Here is a 16485-nt window from a genome sequence, read left to right on the forward strand (position 1 = left end):
GGGGCCGGGGCCGGGGAGCGGGTGCGGGGGGCGCCGGGGCCGGGGCCGCGCCCGCAGGCAGCGGGGTGGCCGGAGAGCGGGGCCCGGGCGGGACAGGACGGGGCAGCTCCGTGACGAGCCGACGGTGCCGCGACCGCGTCCGCGGAAGCTCCCGCAGAGCCGCCCCCGCTGCCCCTCCCCAAGGGCCCGAGTCCCACGGGCCCCCCGCACCCCCGCGAGGCGCAGACACCCCCCGCCCCCGCCCCCAGCCCGGGGTACCCGCCCTGCCGCGGTGCCACGGGATGAGGAGCCCGCTGATGACCCCTCTGCTGCTACTGATGATGATCGCGGCGGCGTGGGCGGCCCCCAAGGCTGGGAGAGAGGGGTACAGGGGGCAGGGTACGGGGGGGGGCAGGGGTATGAGGGGCACGGGTACGGGGGGCAGGGTACGGGGGGCACATGGGTGGGGGTACAGGCTTGGGTTTTGTGACAGGTGCACGGGGGGTGCGGGGGGATGCTGGGGGGGGTGGCACGGCTGAGGCACAGGGCTGTGGGTGGGCGCTGGGGTCGGGGGGTGCGCGGCCCGGGACGAGGTTTGCGGGAACAGGGGGGGCTGCGGGTGGCGGGGCCGCGATCAGGCCGGGCAGCCCCCCGCGCGCTGCCCCCACCTAGCGACACGGATAGCACCCCCACCCCGCTGTCGTGTCCCCCCCATCCCGGCCAGGCCCGAGGCCCCCGCAGCCGCCAAGCCGGATCCCGACCCCGACCCCGACCCGCTGAGCCCGGAGCCGCCCGCGCTGCCGTGAGTGCCCGTCCCTCGGGGATCCCGCACCGCGCCCCGGGCCGGGGGCTGCGCGCGGGGAGCCGCTCACCCGGCGGTGGGGCAGGGGGTGGGCAGCCGGCGGTGGGGCAGGGTGGTCCCGGGGACCCGCCACAGGGCGGAGCAGCCCCTGGTGCCGGCCGTGGGGTGGGGATGGGGGGGTCCCCAGCCCAGCTCAGCCCACCCCGCCGCCCCCCAGGCTGCTGCGGAGCGCGGTGAGGAGCCTGGGCCCGCCCGGGCGGGACGCGGAGGCCATGACGGGGGAGCAGGGTAAGGCGCCGGGACCGGGGAGGGGGGCTCGGGGCGGCCGGGACGCGGCCCCAGTCCCACGGCGCCCGTGTCCCGCAGCCCTGCTCTACCTCTTCGTCCTGCACGACCACGACCGGAGCGGGCGGCTGGACGGGCTGGAGCTGCTGCAGCTGCTGGGAGCGGTGCTGGAGCGGCGGGACGGGGCGCGCCCGGACCCCGACGCGGTGGGTGCCCCGGGGACGGGCCCTGGCGCCCCGCGGAGCCCCCGGCCCTTCGTGCCCCGCGGAACCCTCACCGGCCCCGTCCCCGCAGGTGGCCGCGCTGGTCGACCGAGCCCTGGAGAGGCGGGACCTGAGCGGGGACGGGATGCTCGACCCCTCCGAGCTGCTGCTCTCACCCGGCCGGGACCGGGGGCCCCCGGGGCGGCCTCTCCTGCAGCCGCCGGGGGAGGACGCGGGGGTGGGCGGCCCGGCAGAGGGGCCGGGGCTGCCCGGCGGCGGTGCCCACCCCGAGGGGCGGGCGGCCCCAAAGGACGGAGCCGCGGAAGCCCCCGAGGCTGAAGCTCTACCGAACGGAGCTGCGGAGGCGGAGGAATCCCCCGAGACTGAACCCCCCCGGGACGGAGTCGCGGAGGCAGAGGAAGCCCCCGAGGCTGAAGCCGTCGGGGCTGAAGCCGTCAAGGCGGGGGGAGCCCCCGAGGAGGGCGCGGCTCCCGTTTGGGGGGACCACGAGGAGGGGTAGGCGATGGGGGCCGTGGGCAGGGCTGTGCCAGCCCCCCCGCCGTGCCGTGGGGCGCGCTGCCCCCCGTCCTCCCTGCCCCGCCCGGGAGCACACGGCAAGGGGGTCCCGGGTTGTGTCGGCGGGACCGGGACCGTGCGGTCGCCCCTGTAACGTGGCGGGACGGAGAAATAGAGGCGCTGCCGCCGGCGCTCGCCTGGGCCGGGGTGAGTGCGGCTGAACCGGGCACACCGGGGGGCAGCGCGGGGCTTTATTAGCAGCGGAGGCTCTGTGGGTGTGTGTGTGGGGGGGGTGTGTGTGTGTGTGGTGGGGTATGGGGGTGCAGCGGGGGGTACCCGGGGTCTCCGGGCGCGGCCGTGCCGCTCAGACGATGCCGTCGAAGCCCTGGATCCCGCATTTCTTGCCCGCGATGCGACAGCCGAAGGTGATGGCGTCTGGGAGGCTTCTCCCTGGGGGCCGGCGTGTCAGCCCGCGGGTCCGGCCGCACCGCCCCGCCCCGCCCCGTGCCGGGCCCGGCCGCACCCGCACCGCCCCGCACCCACCTGCCGAGAGCGCGAAGATGACGGCAGCGTTGAAGGTGTCCCCGGCCCCCAGCGTGTCCACGAGGGTCTCGGGGGGGAAGGCGTCCGAGTGCACCAGCTCCCCGCTCGGCCCCATGGCGTCGGCCCCCGCCTCGGCCCAGGCGCAGATGAGGGTGGCCCTGGGGGTGGGCGTGGGGGGCGGTGGGCACAGGGCTCGGCCGTGCCCTCCCCTCCCCCCGCCCCTTGCCCCGCGCCCCCTACCCCGGCTGCACGCGGCTGCGCAGCCCCCGCAGCGCCTCGGGGGCCGAGCGGAACCCCAAGTGCTGGGCCACGTCCTTGCTGACGAAGACCTGCGGGAGAGCGGCGGGGCGGGGGGGCACACGGGAGCCCCGCACCGCCAGCCGAGCGCTGCGTCTGCGCCCCCAGAGCCCGGCCACGCGCTGCGCCGGCCCCAGCCCCGCCCCCCCCGGTGCCCCCACATCCCCGGGGTGCCCCCACGTCCCCCCCGGTGCCCCCACATCCCCCCGGTGTCCCCACATCCCTCCGGTGTCCCCACATCCCCCCCCGGTGTCCCCACATCCCCCCCGGTGTCCCCACGTCCCCCTGGTGCCCCCACGTCCCCCCCGGTGTCCCCACATCCCCCCCCGGTGTCCCCACATCCCCGGGGTGTCCCCACGTCCCCCCGGTGTCCCCACGTCCCCCCCGGTGTCCCCACATCCCCCCGGTGTCCCCACGTCCCCCCCGGTGCCCCCACATCCCCCCGGTGTCCCCACGTCCCCCCCGGTGTCCCCACATCCCCGGGGTGTCCCCACGTCCCCCCGGTGTCCCCACGTCCCCCCCGGTGTCCCCACATCCCCCCGGTGTCCCCACGTCCCCCCGCCGGCTCAGCCCGGTGCCCCGCGCGCTCCCGACGCCTGCCGCGCGGCCCGTCCCTCCACGTGGTCCCATTGGCCCCGCCCCACCACGCGGCCCCGCCCCTCCGACATCCCCGCCCCCTCCCCATTGGCTCCGCCCATCATATGGTCCCACCCCCCGCTCCATCTGACCCCGCCCACCACGCGCCCCTCCCCATTGCCCCGCCCCCCGCGGCCCCGCCCACCACGTGGCCCAGGCCCATCAGCGGCAGCAGCTCCTCCCGCGGCTTCTCCACCTCCACCGAGACGCGGACCCGCTCTGCCGCCGGCCGGGCCTGGTTGTACCGCTCCACCCGCCGGATCATCTCCACCTGCTCCGCCGCGTTACGGGCCTGCGGGCGAGCACCGCCGGGCACCAGCTGCGCCTGGGCCGGGGTCGCTGTGCCCACGTGTCCCCCGGGCCCCCCGCTCACCTCCCAGTGGATCCACTTGTACTGGGAGAGGTCGACCCGCTCAAAGTCACGGGCCGTCACGTCGGGCAGGTTCCTGCAGGGTGTGCGGGGTCAGGTGGGGTGGGGGTGGGGGTTCCCCCAGCCGCAGCGTGGGGCAGCCCCAGCTGACCCCAGCCCGGTGACCGGCTGGAGCCAAAGGGCAGCACCGGGGGGGGTGGCATCAGCCAGGTGAATCATTAATGACGGTGCGGCAGGACCCTGGGGTGGACTCAAAGGGTAGCGGGGCACTGGCCAGGACGGCACTGCTGGAGCCAGAGGGTCAGTCATGGCAGCAACCCCTTCCACCATCAGCCAGCAGGCACATGGCCAGCCTGCTGCCAGGGCAAGGACTGCACTGCTCTGCTGGAACCAGCATGGCCGAGCCAACACTGGCCTGGGCACCAGGCAGCTGATGCATATGGTGCAGCGTGTGCCCACGGGGACCACACCAGCTGCCTGGCACCCCGGAGCATGTGGCAGACCGTGGGTGGGGAGGACGACTGAGGGGGGGGCCACAGGGATGGTTGATTGTCAGCGATTGTGTGTGCAGAATTACAGGCAATCACCCTTCTGCCAGGCAGCAGCGCCGGGCTGGCCCTGGTGCAGTGAGGCTGCCCCGGGTGCAGGGGGACGGGATGCAGCCCCGCGTGGGCCTGTCCGAGCGCTGCCCGCCGGGCGACTGGGGCCGGTGCCCTTACGTGTCGTAGAGCACGATGGTGCGGGAGCCGCTGGCGGCGCTGACGACGCAGCAGGCGCAGGGCACGTCCCCGCGGGGCTGCCAGGCCACGTGCGACACGTCCACACCCCGTCGCCGGAAATCGTCCGTAATGAAACTTGGGGGACAGAGAGCGGGGTGAGGGGCGCCACGCACCCGCGGGCGTGCAGGATGGTGCGGGTGCCCCGGCTGGCGCTGGCGATGACGATGGAGGTGGGCAGAGAGCCCTCGGGCTGCGGCACCGCGTGGCAAACGTCCACCCCGTAGCGCCGCAGGTCGGCCAGGACGAAGCTGATGGCGGGAGAGATGCGGGGGGTGGGGGGTGGGGGGGCAGGGGGGCGGCAGGAGCATCAGGGCGGGGGCGGCCCCGGGTCCCCCCCGGGGGCAGCCCCCCCCCCACCCCCACCCCCGGTCCCCTCTGCCCACTTACTCGGCAGCGTGCCCGGGGGCCAGCGAGCCCATGAAGGCGCAGGGGGCTCCCAGCAGCGCCAGCACCGTGCAGGAGTTGGAGGCGTTCCCTCCCCGCTGCCACCGCTGCGACACGCACCTGCGAGGCGAAGGGTCGGGGGGGGGCGCTGGGGACCGGGTACCGGGGCGGGGGGGCGGCGGCGGAGCGGCCCCGGCCCGGCCGTACCTGGTGTCCGAGTCCTCTGGCGGGTACGCCTGCACCACGCTGATGATGTCCAGACACACCAGCCCCACGCACAGGATCCGCTTCTCCCCGCCGGGCGCGGGGGCGCCGGGAGCCGCCGCCGCCATCGCCAACCGCGCGCGTCGGGAGCGCGGACACGCCCCCCCCACGGACACGCCCCCCGCGGCTCCGCCAATCGGAAGCCGCCGCCGCGCCGCTCGCGCGATTGGTGGAGCCACGGGGGGGTGGGTGTGGCCACAGGGCCCCGCCCACGGAGTCCCCACCCCGCGCTGCCCGTGCACGCGCCACACACCCCCGGGCCGGTGGACGGGTGTACCCCCATCCCCATCCCCCCCCCATCCCACCCCACCCCCATCCCCATCCCCATCCCATCCCACCCCATCCCCCCCCCATCCCATCCCACCCCATCCCATCCCCATCCCCATCCCACCCCACCCCCATCCCATCCCCATCCCATCCCACCCCATCCCCATCCCCATCCCCATCCCATCCCCATCCCACCCCACCCCCATCCCATCCCCATCCCCCCCTATCCCACCCCACCCCCATCCCATCCCCATCCCATCCCATCCCCATCCCATCCCCATCCCATCCCATCCCATCCCATCCCATCCCCATCCCATCCCACCCCATCCCATCCCCATCCCCATCCCACCCCATCCCAATCCCATCCCCACCCCCATCTCCATCCCATCCCTCCCCATCCCTCTCCCTCCCATCCCAATCCCAATCCCATCCTCACCCCTATCTCCATCCCCACCACCCCCCCCAGGGTCCCGGTGCCCACCCGCCACCGCAGCCGGGCCCAAGAAGGAGCCAGAGCCGCGGGTACAAAACCCGGTGCCGTGTCTTTATTCCGTGGGGGGTGGTGGGGCGACGTGTGGGGCCGGGGTGGGCGGCGTGGGGTGAGGGTGCGTGTGGGCAGGGGCGAGGGGTGCTGATAAATAACAGGGCGGGCGGGGAGGGTCCTGCCAGGGCGCGGGGACCCCCCGGCCCGGCCGTGGCCCCGACTGGCCGGCAGTCCCGTGCCGGGGGAGCGTGGGGTGGGGATCCCTGGGCTCAGGGCTCCTCGGCATCGTAGAGCAGCGCCCCGCTGAAGACGGTGAGGGGCTCGTCGGGCGCGTGGGCCAGGCGCCCCGACACCAGGTCCACGCAGAGCGTCTCGCCGGCCGCCAGCGGCAGCAGGAGGCTGAAGACGCCGAGCGCGCCGGGGCTGGGCTGCAGCGCGGCCACCGGCTCCTTCTCCAGCCCCTCGGGCTGGAACCCGGCCGAGTCGAGGCGGGCGATGCCCTGGTTGGAGCGGGACAGCACGGCCTCCAGCTTCTCGCCCTTGTGCCCCGTCAGCACCGCGCTCACCAGGTACCGGCCGCTCACCGGCGCCGTGAACGTGCCTGTGGCCAGGGGTGCTGGGCATCAGCACCGACAGCCGCCCCGGGCCCGGGGGCACCGCGGGGTCCCCGGGCCGGGCTCCGCTCCCCCGCAGCCATCGGCACACCCCCAGCCCCCCGTCCCCCCGCCGTGGCCTTCGCCGCGCCCCGGGAGCGCGCTCACCCGTCTCGGCGTCGTAGGCGCCGCCGTCGTTGAGCAGGACCTGGTCGAAGGGGACGGTGCCCGGCTCCGCGTGCTGGGTGCTCAGGGCGGCCGAGAAGGCGATGCGGGGCACCGACCCCGGGTCCCCCACCTCGCCTGGGCACCGTGTCAGGGCAGGGCACCCCGGCACTGGCCCCAGCCCTTTGTGCCCCCCCGCAGAGCCCCCAGCCACCACCACAGCCCCCAGCCCTCCCCAGTGCCCCCCCCCCCAGAGCCCCCAGCCACCACTGCAGCCCCCAGCTCCCCCAGTGCCCAACCCCTCCTGGTGCCACCACAGCCCCCAGTGCCCCCCCCAGAGCCCCCAGCCACCACCGCAGCCCCCAGCCCCCCCAGTGCCCAGCCCCTCCTGGTGCCACTGCAGCCCCCAGCTCCCTCAACACCACTCTGTTCCACTGCAGCCCCCCAGCCCCCAGGTGCCACTGCAGCCTCCCAGCCCCCAATGTCATTGCAGCCCCCCCTGGTGCCATTGCACCCCCCAGCCGCCCTACCTCTCTCCCCTGGCAGCCCTAGGGGGGAAGGGGACGTGGGTCAGGGATGGGGGCAGCTTGGGGCAGGACCCCCGAGCACAGGGTCCAGCCATGCCAGTGCTGCCCCACTGCTGGGAGCGGGGGGGGGGATGTTATTCCTCACCGGGGGGTCCAATGGGTCCTTGTTCTCCGTCCTTGCCAGGGGGCCCACGGGGGCCAGGGGGGCCCATCTCACCCATGGGGCCAGCAGGGCCTGGGGGTCCGGGGGGGCCTGAAGGAAGGATGGGGGTTAGAGCAGCTCCGGCCCCACAGCTCATGGCCCCATGGCCCCAAGCCCTCACCCCCCACGCCCTGAGACCCCCCCGTCCCCACACCCCCAGCCCCCCAGCCGCCATGTCCCCCGATACCCCGTTCCCCCAGTCCCTCCCTCTCCAGCCCCCCAGTGCCCCCCATCGCCCTGTCCCCCCGCGCACCGGTGCGCTCGGCCTGGGCGGCGCGGTGCAGCTCCCCGCGCAGCTGCTGCAGGCTGGCGTTGAGGGCGCCGACACGGTGCTGGGCCTGCAGCGCCTTCTCCAGCAGCGCGGCGTGGGCGCCCGACGTGCCGTTCAGCTCCCGCACCGCGTCCCACAGCCCGGCCAGGTGCCGGCTCAGGCCGGAGCGTACGCCCTGCACGGCGCCGGCCACGGCCTCCAGCTGCTCGCAGACTCCCTCCAGCTTGGCCAACCGCGGCTCCACGCCGGCCGGGCAGCCCCCGGCCCGCACCAGCTCCCGCACCAGCCGCTCCAGCCGCTCCTCGCTCTCGGCCTGCCGCGCGGCCGCCGCCTCCGCCGCCTGGTCCAGCTCGGACACGATGCGGTCGGTGATGGTGTCCAGCCGGCGCTGCCGGGCGTCCTGCTCGTCCAGGGCCTCCTGCAGGTCCTGTATGGTGGTGTTCAGCCTGCCCATGGCCAGCAGCGCAGCCACCAGCTCGCCCCGCAGCGCCCGCAGCTCCGTGGGCGACGTGCCCCCGAAGACACTGAACCCGTCCAGGGGCGACTCTGCTTCAAGCTCCGGCTCCGGGATGGAGTGGTCAGGCGGGGGCTGGTGACAGGCCGCGGTGCAGGCGTCCACCTCGGCACGCAGCAGCTCCAGCTCCCGGGAGGGCAGTGGGGTGCAGGGCTGGGGGCAGGGGCCGCCGCTCAGCCCCCCCAGCTCAGCCTCCAGCCGCCCCGTCCGGTTGCGGAGCTGCGACAGCTCCTCTGCCAGGACCCCGCCGGCCTCCAGCTCCTCCAGCCGCCCTGACAGCCGCCCCAGCGCCTCGCCCTGCGCCCCCAGCACCTCCCGCAGCTCCCCCCCCTCCGCCCGCAGCCCCCGCAGGGTCCCGGCCAGCCCGTCCCCGCCGATGCCCAAGTCCCGGAGCTGCCCCTCGGTGTCCTCGAGCCGCCGCTCCAGCTGCCGGATCAGGGGCCCGAGCTGCCCGTCCCCACTGTCCTGGTCGCCCGCCGTTGGGCGCGGGGGTGCCGGGCAGGGCTGGCCGCAGCGGGCCAGCAGCCCCTCCAGCTCGGCCAGGCGGGCGCCGCGCTGCGCCCCGCTTGCTGCCAGCCCCTCCACCACCCGGCTCAGGTTGGCCAGGCGGCCCGGCAGCCCGCTCTGCCGCCCCTCGGGCTCGGGGAGCCAGGGGCCAGCCCGCGAGGCGTTCAGTCGCCCCTCCAGCTCCGCCAGCCGCCGGGCCAGCACCGGCCCCTGCCCGCCCGGCAACGCCGCGGCCGTGGGCAGCCTGTCCAGGCGCCGCTCCAGCTCGGCCAGGCGCCGGAGCAGCTCGTCCGTCGGGGCGGCGGCGGCGGGGGCCAGGCGGCTGCTCAGGCTGCTGATGTGCCGCTGCACCGACTCCACCGCATCCCGGTTGCGCTGGTCCACCGAGCCCACCAGCTTCTCCAGTGCCCGCATGCGCTCCCGGTCCTCCGCCGCCTGCCGCCGCAGCCCCTCGGTGCCGGACGTGCAGGCAGCGCAGGTCTCCTGCAGCCGCCGCTCCAGCTCCCGCAGGGCCCCCGGGTCCCCCGCCGTGACCAGGCCTTCCCGGCCGCTCTCCTGACGCCGCAGGCGGCTTTCCAGCTCCTCCAGCCGCCGCTGGACGTGGCTCAGGGCCTCTCGCACCTCGGCGGGGGCGGCCGCGTCGGCCGGCTGCTTGCTGTCGGCGCCGTTGTCCGTTGTCGCCCGTCGCGGAGGCTCCTCCGGCAGCTCCCGCCCGGCCCGCAGCTCCTCCACCTGCTCGCTCAGCCGCCGCACCTGCTCCTCCAGCCGCCGCACCTTCTCGTCCGCGGCCCCAACGCCTGACGCCGTAACGTGGCAGCGTCAGGGCCGCAGCTGGGACGGTGTATCCCCCCCCCCGGCCTGTTCCCCCGCCTGCTGGCGCTACCTTCACCCCCCAAGCCGCTGAGGGGGTTGCCGAAACCAGAGAGCGTGGGGCGGCCAGGCTGGGGCCGGGGGCGGCTGGTGGGCTGGGGGGCTGCCGACGCCGGCCCCTCGGTGCAGTCCTCTCCCGAGTACCCCTGGCAGCAGCGCCAGGCCAGCTCCGACACCGTCCGCTGCGCCACCTTGTACCGGGGCCGCAGGAAGCTGCGGTACCTGCGGGCGGAGGAGACCCTGCTGCAGCGCCCAGGGAGGGGGCATGGATGGGGCCCTTGGCTGGGATGCGCGGGCAGAGGAGGGGGCACTGGGGGGGGGCCAGGGCGTGGGGAGCGCAGCTGGTCCTGGGGCAGCAGGAGAGCGCCCTGCCCGCGCTCAGCCCCCCGCCTCAGCCCCCCCAGCACCCCCCCCCCACACTCAGCCAGACGCCAGGAGCTCAGGGCCGGCTGCTGGCGAGTCGGGAGCAAAACCACACACGAGCCCCAGCCTGACCCCGGCGCCGTGGCCGGGTCCCCCCGCCAGCGCCTGGACTCTTGCTCAACCACTGGCGGCGGGGTGGGGGCTGCCCCTGTCCCCTGTCCCCCCGCCCCAACACCGGCATCACCCCGCGCTGCTGCCCCACCACTGAGCCTCCAGTGCGGAAACGCGCCCGGGGTGCCCAGTGCCAGGGTTGGTGTCACGGGGGCTGCTGGGGGGGAGGGGGGGGCTGCTCACCCACCCATGGCGCTCGCGGCCGCCCGGCTCTTGCGAAAAGTAAACACGACCCAGGGCGGATAAACACCAGCGGCAGCGCGGGGGGTCAGCGGGGGTGCAGCCAGCCCCCGCCCCCCTCTGACCACCCCCCCGGCCCCACTCACGCCAGGATGCGGGGGCACTGGAGCTGCCCCCAGGCGCAGGGTTGGTAATCCGGCTTCACGAAGCTCTCGACGCCATCCTCCACCACACAGCTCACGCTGCGCGTCACCACGTAGGCACACCAGTTCCTGCAGGAAGGGGTCAGGGTGTGTGCCTGGTGCACACACAGCATCCCCGTACAACCCCGCCATCCCTGGCACACACCCGTGTGCCCAGCAGGCACAACCCTGTCATCCCCGGCACACCCCCGGGTACCCACCCCACACACCCCCAGCATCCCTGGTGCATCCCTGGCCCATCCCTGGGTACACACCCCACACACCCCCGGCAATCCCCGGCACACCCCCGGGTACCCACCCCACACACCCCCAGCATCCCTGGTGCATCCCTGGCCCATCCCTGGGTACACACCCCACACACCCCCCGCATCCCCGGTGCAACCCTGGCCCATCCCTGGGTACACCCCCCACACACCCCCAGCGCATCCCTGGCCCATCCCTGGGTACCCACCCCACACATCCCCGGCATCACCGGCGCACACCCGGTCTGGTCCTGGCGCTCACCCAGAATCCCACCCCCACACATCCCCCAGCACACCCGGGGACCCCCCCGCACGTCCCCACACTCGCCCTGCCGGTCCCACTGGTAGCAGCCGTCACAGCCCAGCGCCCCAGCGCCGTGGGGTTAATGGGCCATATCCTGCCCCACACCGCAGCCCTCTCATTCCCGCTCTGCCCGGCAGCACCGGGCCCCTTGCCCAGCCCTGGCAGGAGCAGCTGCAGCTCCCAGCCACGGGGCAGCCCCCAGGGAGCCCTGTGGGAATGGGGGCTCTGCCAGGGGGGCTTGGGGTGGCCAGGCAGGGTTTGGGGTGTGGGCAGGGCATCACACCGCGCTGTCCGTCCTGGCGACGGGCGCCCAACATCCTGCCCCATCGCCAGTGACCCCCGTGCCCTCTGTGCTGCCAGGGTGGCCGCTCACTGCGGGGACCCAGCCCCCCACAGCCATGGGAGTCCAGAAATGGGGGTCAGCCCCACACCTCCCCCCCCCCCCCCCCCCGAACCAGAGCCGATGGGAGGGGCAAGGGCACGGCATCCCCGTGGGGCATGTCTCCCCCCATCCAGCCCCAAGCACAGGACCCAGCCCCACGGCACAGGACCCCATCCTGGCCCCACAGGCTGCTGGGACCCTGGCACAGCCTTATATGGTCCGAGCCGGGAGCAGGAGCCCAGCCCGAGCCCAGCACCCCCGGCCCCTGGGAGCCCCACGGGAGCGGCCCCCCGGCCGCCCACAGCGGGAGCTGTGGAGGGGGCCCGCTGAGCTGCGGCCGGTTCCCGGCATCCCGGCTGGTTCCCCTCAGGCCCAGGCTGGATTCCAGCTCTTCCCCGGGGGACGCTGGGAATTCCTGTGCTGACCAACGGCCCCTCCGCCCCCCCCCGGCCCCCTGTGCCCCTTCAGCCCCACATCTGCGGGCCCCGGGGGATGTCTGTGTCCCGGGGATGGACCGGACAGGAGCCCTGAAGGGCCAGGGCGCAGCCCCCGGCGCCCCTGAGCTCAGGGAGGGGTCTCTGTGTCCCCCAACCTGGGGGGCGACCGGCCACGGTCCCAAAACCAGAGGGAAACACTCAGCCATGCCCATGTCCTGGTGCCCTGGGGTCGCAGTGGGCCTGGGGGTGCTCGACCCACGTCCCCCCCCTTTCCAGGTTGCCCCACGACGGCAGAGGGGGGTGTGGGGCTGCCGTGGGGCCAGCGGCAGGGCAGGGACGGGGCAGGCGGTGGCTGTGGCTGTGGCACAGCCCCACCCGCACGGCCACGCCGCGGGGGCACTGACACGGCCGTGGTGACAAGCGGGACCCCAGCCCTGCGGCCCCCGCCCCGGCACCAGCCCCACGGGCAGGCTCAAGCCGCCCCCCGGCCGCCCCCCGCCTCAGCCCCGGCAGGGATGGACGGGGCCGGCGCACGGGGGGTCCCGGCGCGGCGCCCCCCGGCCCGGCCGGGATGCACAGCGCGGGCGAGGGGCTGCCGAGGCGGGGCCGGCCCCGGGGGTCCCGTCCCCCGGCCGCCCCGAGCCCGGCGCGGCCCCGGCCCCTCCCGTCGCTCTGCCCCACGTGCGGCGCCGCCGCCCCGGCCCCTCGCAGCCCCCCGGCCCCCAAACTCCACGTGCACCCGCCGGGCACCTGCGCGGGGCGCGGCGGGCGGGGCTGGGGCCGCCCCACCGGGCCCCGCAGCGCCCAGCACCCCGCACCCATCCCCGCAGCCCCCGCCGTGCGCCGCGCCCACCGCCCCGCAGCACCCGGCTCGGTGCCGGCCCCGGGGGCCCCGTGGCACCGGGGAGGGAGGCTGCGCCCCGCTCTCCCCGCGCTCCCGGGCTGGCGGAGCTGCCCGTCCGCCCCGTCCCACCCCGACCCGACGGTCGCGGCTCCTACCTGTGCCGGGTGGCGGCCCGGGCGCCGCTCTGGGCCGGGGCCTGGCCGGGGCTGAGCGGGGCCGTCCCTCCGGTGTAGAGGCTGTACCTGGGGGGGAAGTTGGCGGCCAGGGCCTGGGCGGCCAGGAGGCACGGCCAGAGCCAGGGGGCCATGCTGGGCGGGCGGCGCGGCACGGAGCAGCGTGGCACGGCTCGGTGCGGCGTGGCACGGCCCGGCGCGGCTCGGCACGGCCCGGGGCGGCTCGGCACGGCTCGGCTCGGCACGGCACGGCGGGCAGGGCCCGGGCTCAGGAGCGCATGGCGCGTCCCGTCGCGGCTCCGTCCAGCCCGGCTCTGCACGGCTCGGCTCGGCTCGGCGGCTCCGCTGCGCTCTGCCCTCCCCTCGGCCGCGCCTCGGCCAGCCCCTCGCCGCCAGACCGCCCCGGCACTGCCCGCCGACGGGGTCCCCGGGGCCCCCCGCTTCCCGCCCGCCGCGGCCCCCTCCCCGGCTCACGCGGCCCCCCGGCGCGGCCCGGCCTCCGCCGGGCACCGCGGCCCCCGCCCCCGCCACCCGCACATCTGCTTCTCGTTAGGCCGGGACGCCGGCGAGGCCGGGAAGAGGCCGGGACGCCGGAGAGGCCGGGCAGGGGGCCAGGCCGCAGGCAGCCAGCGCCCGCTGCTACCGCCCGGCGCCCCCGGCCCTGCCCGGGCGCCCCTCGCCCTGCGCCCGCACCGGGGGGGCTGCGCTCGCCGTCCCCAGCTCGGGGCTCTCCGGGTCCCTGCCTGCAGCCCGGGGTCCGCAGGGGTCCCTCCCTCCCGCAGCCTGGCACATGGCACACACGTGCCCGGCGCACCGGGTTTGGTGCCGCTGCATCGTCGTGCGCCGGTGGCACCGCGTCCCTGCGCCGGGTGCCACATCCCTGTGCCGGGCGCCACATCCCTGCGCCAGGCGCCACATCCCTGCGCCGGGAGCCACATCCCTGCGCCGGGCGCCACATCCCTGCGCCGGGCGCCACATCCCTGCGCCGGGAGCCACATCCCTGCGCCGGGAGCCACATCCCTGTGCCGGGCGCCACATCCCTGTGCCGGGCGCCACATCCCTGCGCCGGGAGCCACATCCCTGTGCCGGGCGCCACATCCCTGTGCCGGGTGCCACATCCCTGCGCCAGGCGCCACATCCCTGTGCCCGGGCCCTGTGTCCCCGCAGCAGCTGCGCCCGGGACACATCCTGCGCCCCCAGCCCCACCCTGACGCCGCCGGCACCGCGCCGGGGACGCCGGCCGGGGGCTCGTCAGGGAGTGGACGGTGACACTGCGGCTTCCCCCGGCCACACGGTGATGTAAGAGCCTCCCAGTGATGTCACAGCTTGGCCCCAGCCCCAGGGATGACGTCAGGGCCTGGCGCAGCAGCGCGGGAACCGCCGCTCTCTGGGGCTCCTCGAATGTGGGTTAAACACAAACAGCTGCCGGCGGCGGGGGGAGGGGCGGGGGGAGGGGCCGGGACTACGCGGGGCCCCGATCGGCACCCCAGGGGGCTTGGGGGGGGGACCTGGGGGGCCATGGGAGCATCTGGGGGGCTTGGGGAGGCCGTGGGGCTGGGGATGTCATGGGGCAGTGTGGGTTGTGGTTCTGTGGGGCCATGTGGGGCTGGGGGCTGTAGTTCTGTGGGGCCATGTGGGGCTGGGGGTCACAGGGCCATGGGGGCCGTGGTTCTGTGGGGTCGTGTGGGGCTGGGGGCCGTGGGGCTGTACCCTGTGCGGGGGCGGCAGCCAGAGCAGTGGAGGGGCTGGGGGGTTTTGGGGAGTCCCAGCTCTTGCCCCAGCGGGGACACCAGGACCCCCAGCTGTGGCCTGTCCCACCACAGGCACAGCATGGCCCGGGACGCCCAGCACAGCCCAGGACTCCCAGTGCAGCCCAGCGCAGCCCTCCCAGTACAGTAGAGCCCAGCGCAGCCCAGCACAGCCCAGGACTCCCGGTGCAGCCCGGTGTAGCCCAGTACAGCCCAGCACTCCCAGTACAGCCCAGGACTCCCGGTGCAGCCCAGCACAGCCCAGCGCAGCCCAGCACTCCCAGTACAGCCCAGCACTCCCAGTACAGCCCAGGACTCCCGGTGCAGCCCAGCACAGCCCAGCACAGCCCAGCACTCCCAGTACAGCCCAGTACAGCCCAGCACTCCCAGTACAGCCCAGCACTCCCGGTGCAGCCCAGCACAGCCCAGCGCAGCGCAGCCCAGGACTCCCAGCACAGCCCAGTACAGCCCAGGACTCCCAGTGCAGCCCAGCTCAGCTCAGCCCAGGACTCCCAGTGCAGCCCAGCTCAGCCCAGGACTCCCAGTGCAGCTCAGCCCAGCTCAGCTCAGCTCAGCCCAGCCCAGCCCAGCCCAGCCCAGCTCAGCCCAGGACTCCCAGCGCAGCCCAGCCCCGCCCCCCCCTCGCGCCCGGCCCTTGTATGGAGACGGCGGCGGGGCGGGGCGTGTCCCGGTGACCCGCAGCCCCGCCCACCCCCGCCCCGCCACGTCACTGCGGGCGGGGCGAGCCCCGCGGCGGCCGTGATGTCACGGCGAGCCCCGGGGCCAGCCCGTGACGTCACCGCAGGGCCCCAGGCGGGTGTGGCGTCACCTCCGCAGCCGGCCCCGCCCCTCCCGGCGTGCCCCGCGGCCGGAAGTCGCGCGCGGCGCAGGGAGACGTGGCGGCAGCGGCAGCGCGTGAGCAGCGGGAGGGGAACGGGGGGCGGAGGGGGGGTCTGCCGGGGCCCGGGGGGGCGGCCCCGCCCCGGGAGGGACCGGGGGGGCTCTGGAGATCCCGCCCCGGGGGTCCCGGCCCGCCCCGGGGCTCCGGTTCCCGTCCCGGGGTCCCGTCCCGCCTGTCCCACCTCAGGGGCCCTTTACCATCCCAGGGGCCGATCCTGGCGCTCTGGTTCCCATCCTGGGGTCCCATCCCACCCTGGGGCTCTGGTTCCCATCCCGGGTCCCATCCCGCCCCGGGGCTCTGGTTCCCATCCCGGTGGTCCCATCCTGGGGGTCCCATCCCGGGGGTCCCATCCTACCCCGGGGTCCCATCCCACCCTGGGGCTCTGGTTCCCATCCCGGGGGTCCCATCCCACCCCGGGGTCCCATCCCACCCTGGGGCTCTGGTTCCCATCCCGGGGGTCCCATCCCACCCCGGGGTCCCATCCCACCCTGGGGCTCTGGTTCCCATCCCGGGGGTCCCATCCCGGGTCCCATCCCACCCTGGGGCTCTGGTTCCCATCCCACCCTGGGGTCCCATCCCACCCTGGGGCTCTGGTTCCCATCCCGGGGGTCCCATCCTGGGGGTCCCATCCTGCCCGGGGCTCGGGTCCCCGTCCCAGCTGGGCGCCTTCCCGCAGGATGATCACGGACGTGCAGCTCGCCATCTTCGCCAACATGCTGGGCGTGTCGCTCTTCCTGCTCGTCGTCCTCTACCACTACGTGGCCGTCAACAACCCCAAGAAGCAGGAGTGACCCTGCGCCGGCACCATGGCACCAGCGCCAGCCCCGCGGCGCTGGCATCGCAGCGCCGGCACCATGGCACCGCGGCACCGCGGCACCGGCACCGCGCAGCCGTGGCACAGCAGGGCCCGGCCTGTGCAGCCTCTCCCCCAGCAGCGGGCAGGGTGAGGCGTGAGGCTGCGCTTCTCCCAGAGAAACTTTAAGGGAAGGAGAGGAATACATGGCAAAGCCGCGAGCTGTACGGTGTCCCTGCCGCGCCGCTCCGCCGGTCCCGCGGGGAGGCGCACGGCTGTGCCGGGG

At 75.8% G+C, this 16485-nt stretch overlaps 4 protein-coding genes across 5 annotated transcripts; 2 read left to right on the forward strand and 2 right to left on the reverse strand.

The window, feature by feature from the left end:
• Positions 1-260: 260 nt before the first annotated feature.
• On the forward strand, positions 261-1866 carry CGREF1 (cell growth regulator with EF-hand domain 1). Its single transcript, XM_084261394.1, has 5 exons — positions 261-364; positions 704-781; positions 999-1069; positions 1148-1272; positions 1361-1866. Exons 1-5 carry the CDS (start codon positions 282-284, stop codon positions 1787-1789), a joined length of 786 nt encoding a protein of 261 aa, XP_084117520.1. The 5' UTR covers positions 261-281; the 3' UTR covers positions 1790-1866.
• Positions 1867-1957: 91 nt separating this feature from the next.
• KHK (ketohexokinase) lies at positions 1958-5159 on the reverse strand. Of its 2 annotated transcripts, XM_084262327.1 has the most exons (9): positions 5002-5159; positions 4798-4914; positions 4524-4658; positions 4351-4485; positions 3635-3707; positions 3407-3553; positions 2569-2657; positions 2329-2486; positions 2023-2235 (listed from the first exon to the last, which is right to left on the reverse strand). In XM_084262327.1, the coding sequence occupies exons 1-9, from the start codon at positions 5124-5126 to the stop codon at positions 2150-2152; spliced, it is 1065 nt and encodes a 354-aa protein (XP_084118453.1). In that variant the 5' UTR covers positions 5127-5159; the 3' UTR covers positions 2023-2149. The 2 variants fall into 2 exon arrangements, with proteins under 2 accessions (XP_084118452.1, XP_084118453.1); XM_084262326.1 differs by lacking the exon at positions 4524-4658 and having other exon boundaries at positions 1958-2235; positions 5002-5158.
• A 689-nt stretch (positions 5160-5848) lies between these two features.
• Positions 5849-12906, reverse strand: EMILIN1 (elastin microfibril interfacer 1). Its single transcript, XM_084262328.1, has 8 exons — positions 12740-12906; positions 10319-10444; positions 9472-9680; positions 7550-9385; positions 7240-7347; positions 7098-7115; positions 6571-6705; positions 5849-6410 (listed from the first exon to the last, which is right to left on the reverse strand). Exons 1-8 carry the CDS (start codon positions 12889-12891, stop codon positions 6079-6081), a joined length of 2916 nt encoding a protein of 971 aa, XP_084118454.1. The 5' UTR covers positions 12892-12906; the 3' UTR covers positions 5849-6078.
• A 2463-nt stretch (positions 12907-15369) lies between these two features.
• On the forward strand, positions 15370-16336 carry OST4 (oligosaccharyltransferase complex subunit 4, non-catalytic). Its single transcript, XM_084262170.1, has 2 exons — positions 15370-15420; positions 16083-16336. The coding sequence occupies exon 2, from the start codon at positions 16084-16086 to the stop codon at positions 16195-16197; it is 114 nt and encodes a 37-aa protein (XP_084118296.1). The 5' UTR covers positions 15370-15420; position 16083; the 3' UTR covers positions 16198-16336.
• The last annotated feature ends 149 nt before the right edge of the window (positions 16337-16485 follow it).

Source organism: Gallinula chloropus (genome assembly GCF_964237585.1).
Source record: "Gallinula chloropus genome assembly, chromosome: 3".
In the NCBI taxonomy this organism is placed as follows: Eukaryota; Metazoa; Chordata; class Aves; order Gruiformes; family Rallidae; genus Gallinula; species Gallinula chloropus.

What these genes read in the sequence shown, in the direction of transcription:
- CGREF1 (XM_084261394.1), top strand. Translation starts at nt 282, where the DNA reads ATGAGGAGCCCGCTGATGACCCCTCTGCTGCTACTGATGATGATCGCG. An exon ending in CCGGAGCCGCCCGCGCTGCC is followed by an intron (nt 782 to 998) that starts GTGAGTGCCCGT and finishes GCCGCCCCCCAG; the next exon opens with GCTGCTGCGGAGCGCGGTGA. An exon ending in CGCGCCCGGACCCCGACGCG is followed by an intron (nt 1,273 to 1,360) that starts GTGGGTGCCCCG and finishes CCGTCCCCGCAG; the next exon opens with GTGGCCGCGCTGGTCGACCG.
- KHK (XM_084262327.1), bottom strand. Translation starts at nt 5,126, where the DNA reads ATGGCGGCGGCGGCTCCCGGCGCCCCCGCGCCCGGCGGGGAGAAGCGG. An exon ending in ACCATCGTGCTCTACGACAC is followed by an intron (nt 3,708 to 4,350) that starts GTAAGGGCACCG and finishes CACACCCTGCAG; the next exon opens with GAACCTGCCCGACGTGACGG. An exon ending in TGATGGGCCTGGGCCACGTG is followed by an intron (nt 2,658 to 3,406) that starts GTGGGCGGGGCC and finishes GCTCTCCCGCAG; the next exon opens with GTCTTCGTCAGCAAGGACGT.
- EMILIN1 (XM_084262328.1), bottom strand. Translation starts at nt 12,891, where the DNA reads ATGGCCCCCTGGCTCTGGCCGTGCCTCCTGGCCGCCCAGGCCCTGGCC. An exon ending in CAGTGCCCCCGCATCCTGGC is followed by an intron (nt 9,681 to 10,318) that starts GTGAGTGGGGCC and finishes CTCCGCCCGCAG; the next exon opens with GTACCGCAGCTTCCTGCGGC. An exon ending in CGCCCAGGCCGAGCGCACCG is followed by an intron (nt 7,348 to 7,549) that starts GTGCGCGGGGGG and finishes TCCTTCCTTCAG; the next exon opens with GCCCCCCCGGACCCCCAGGC.
- OST4 (XM_084262170.1), top strand. Translation starts at nt 16,084, where the DNA reads ATGATCACGGACGTGCAGCTCGCCATCTTCGCCAACATGCTGGGCGTG.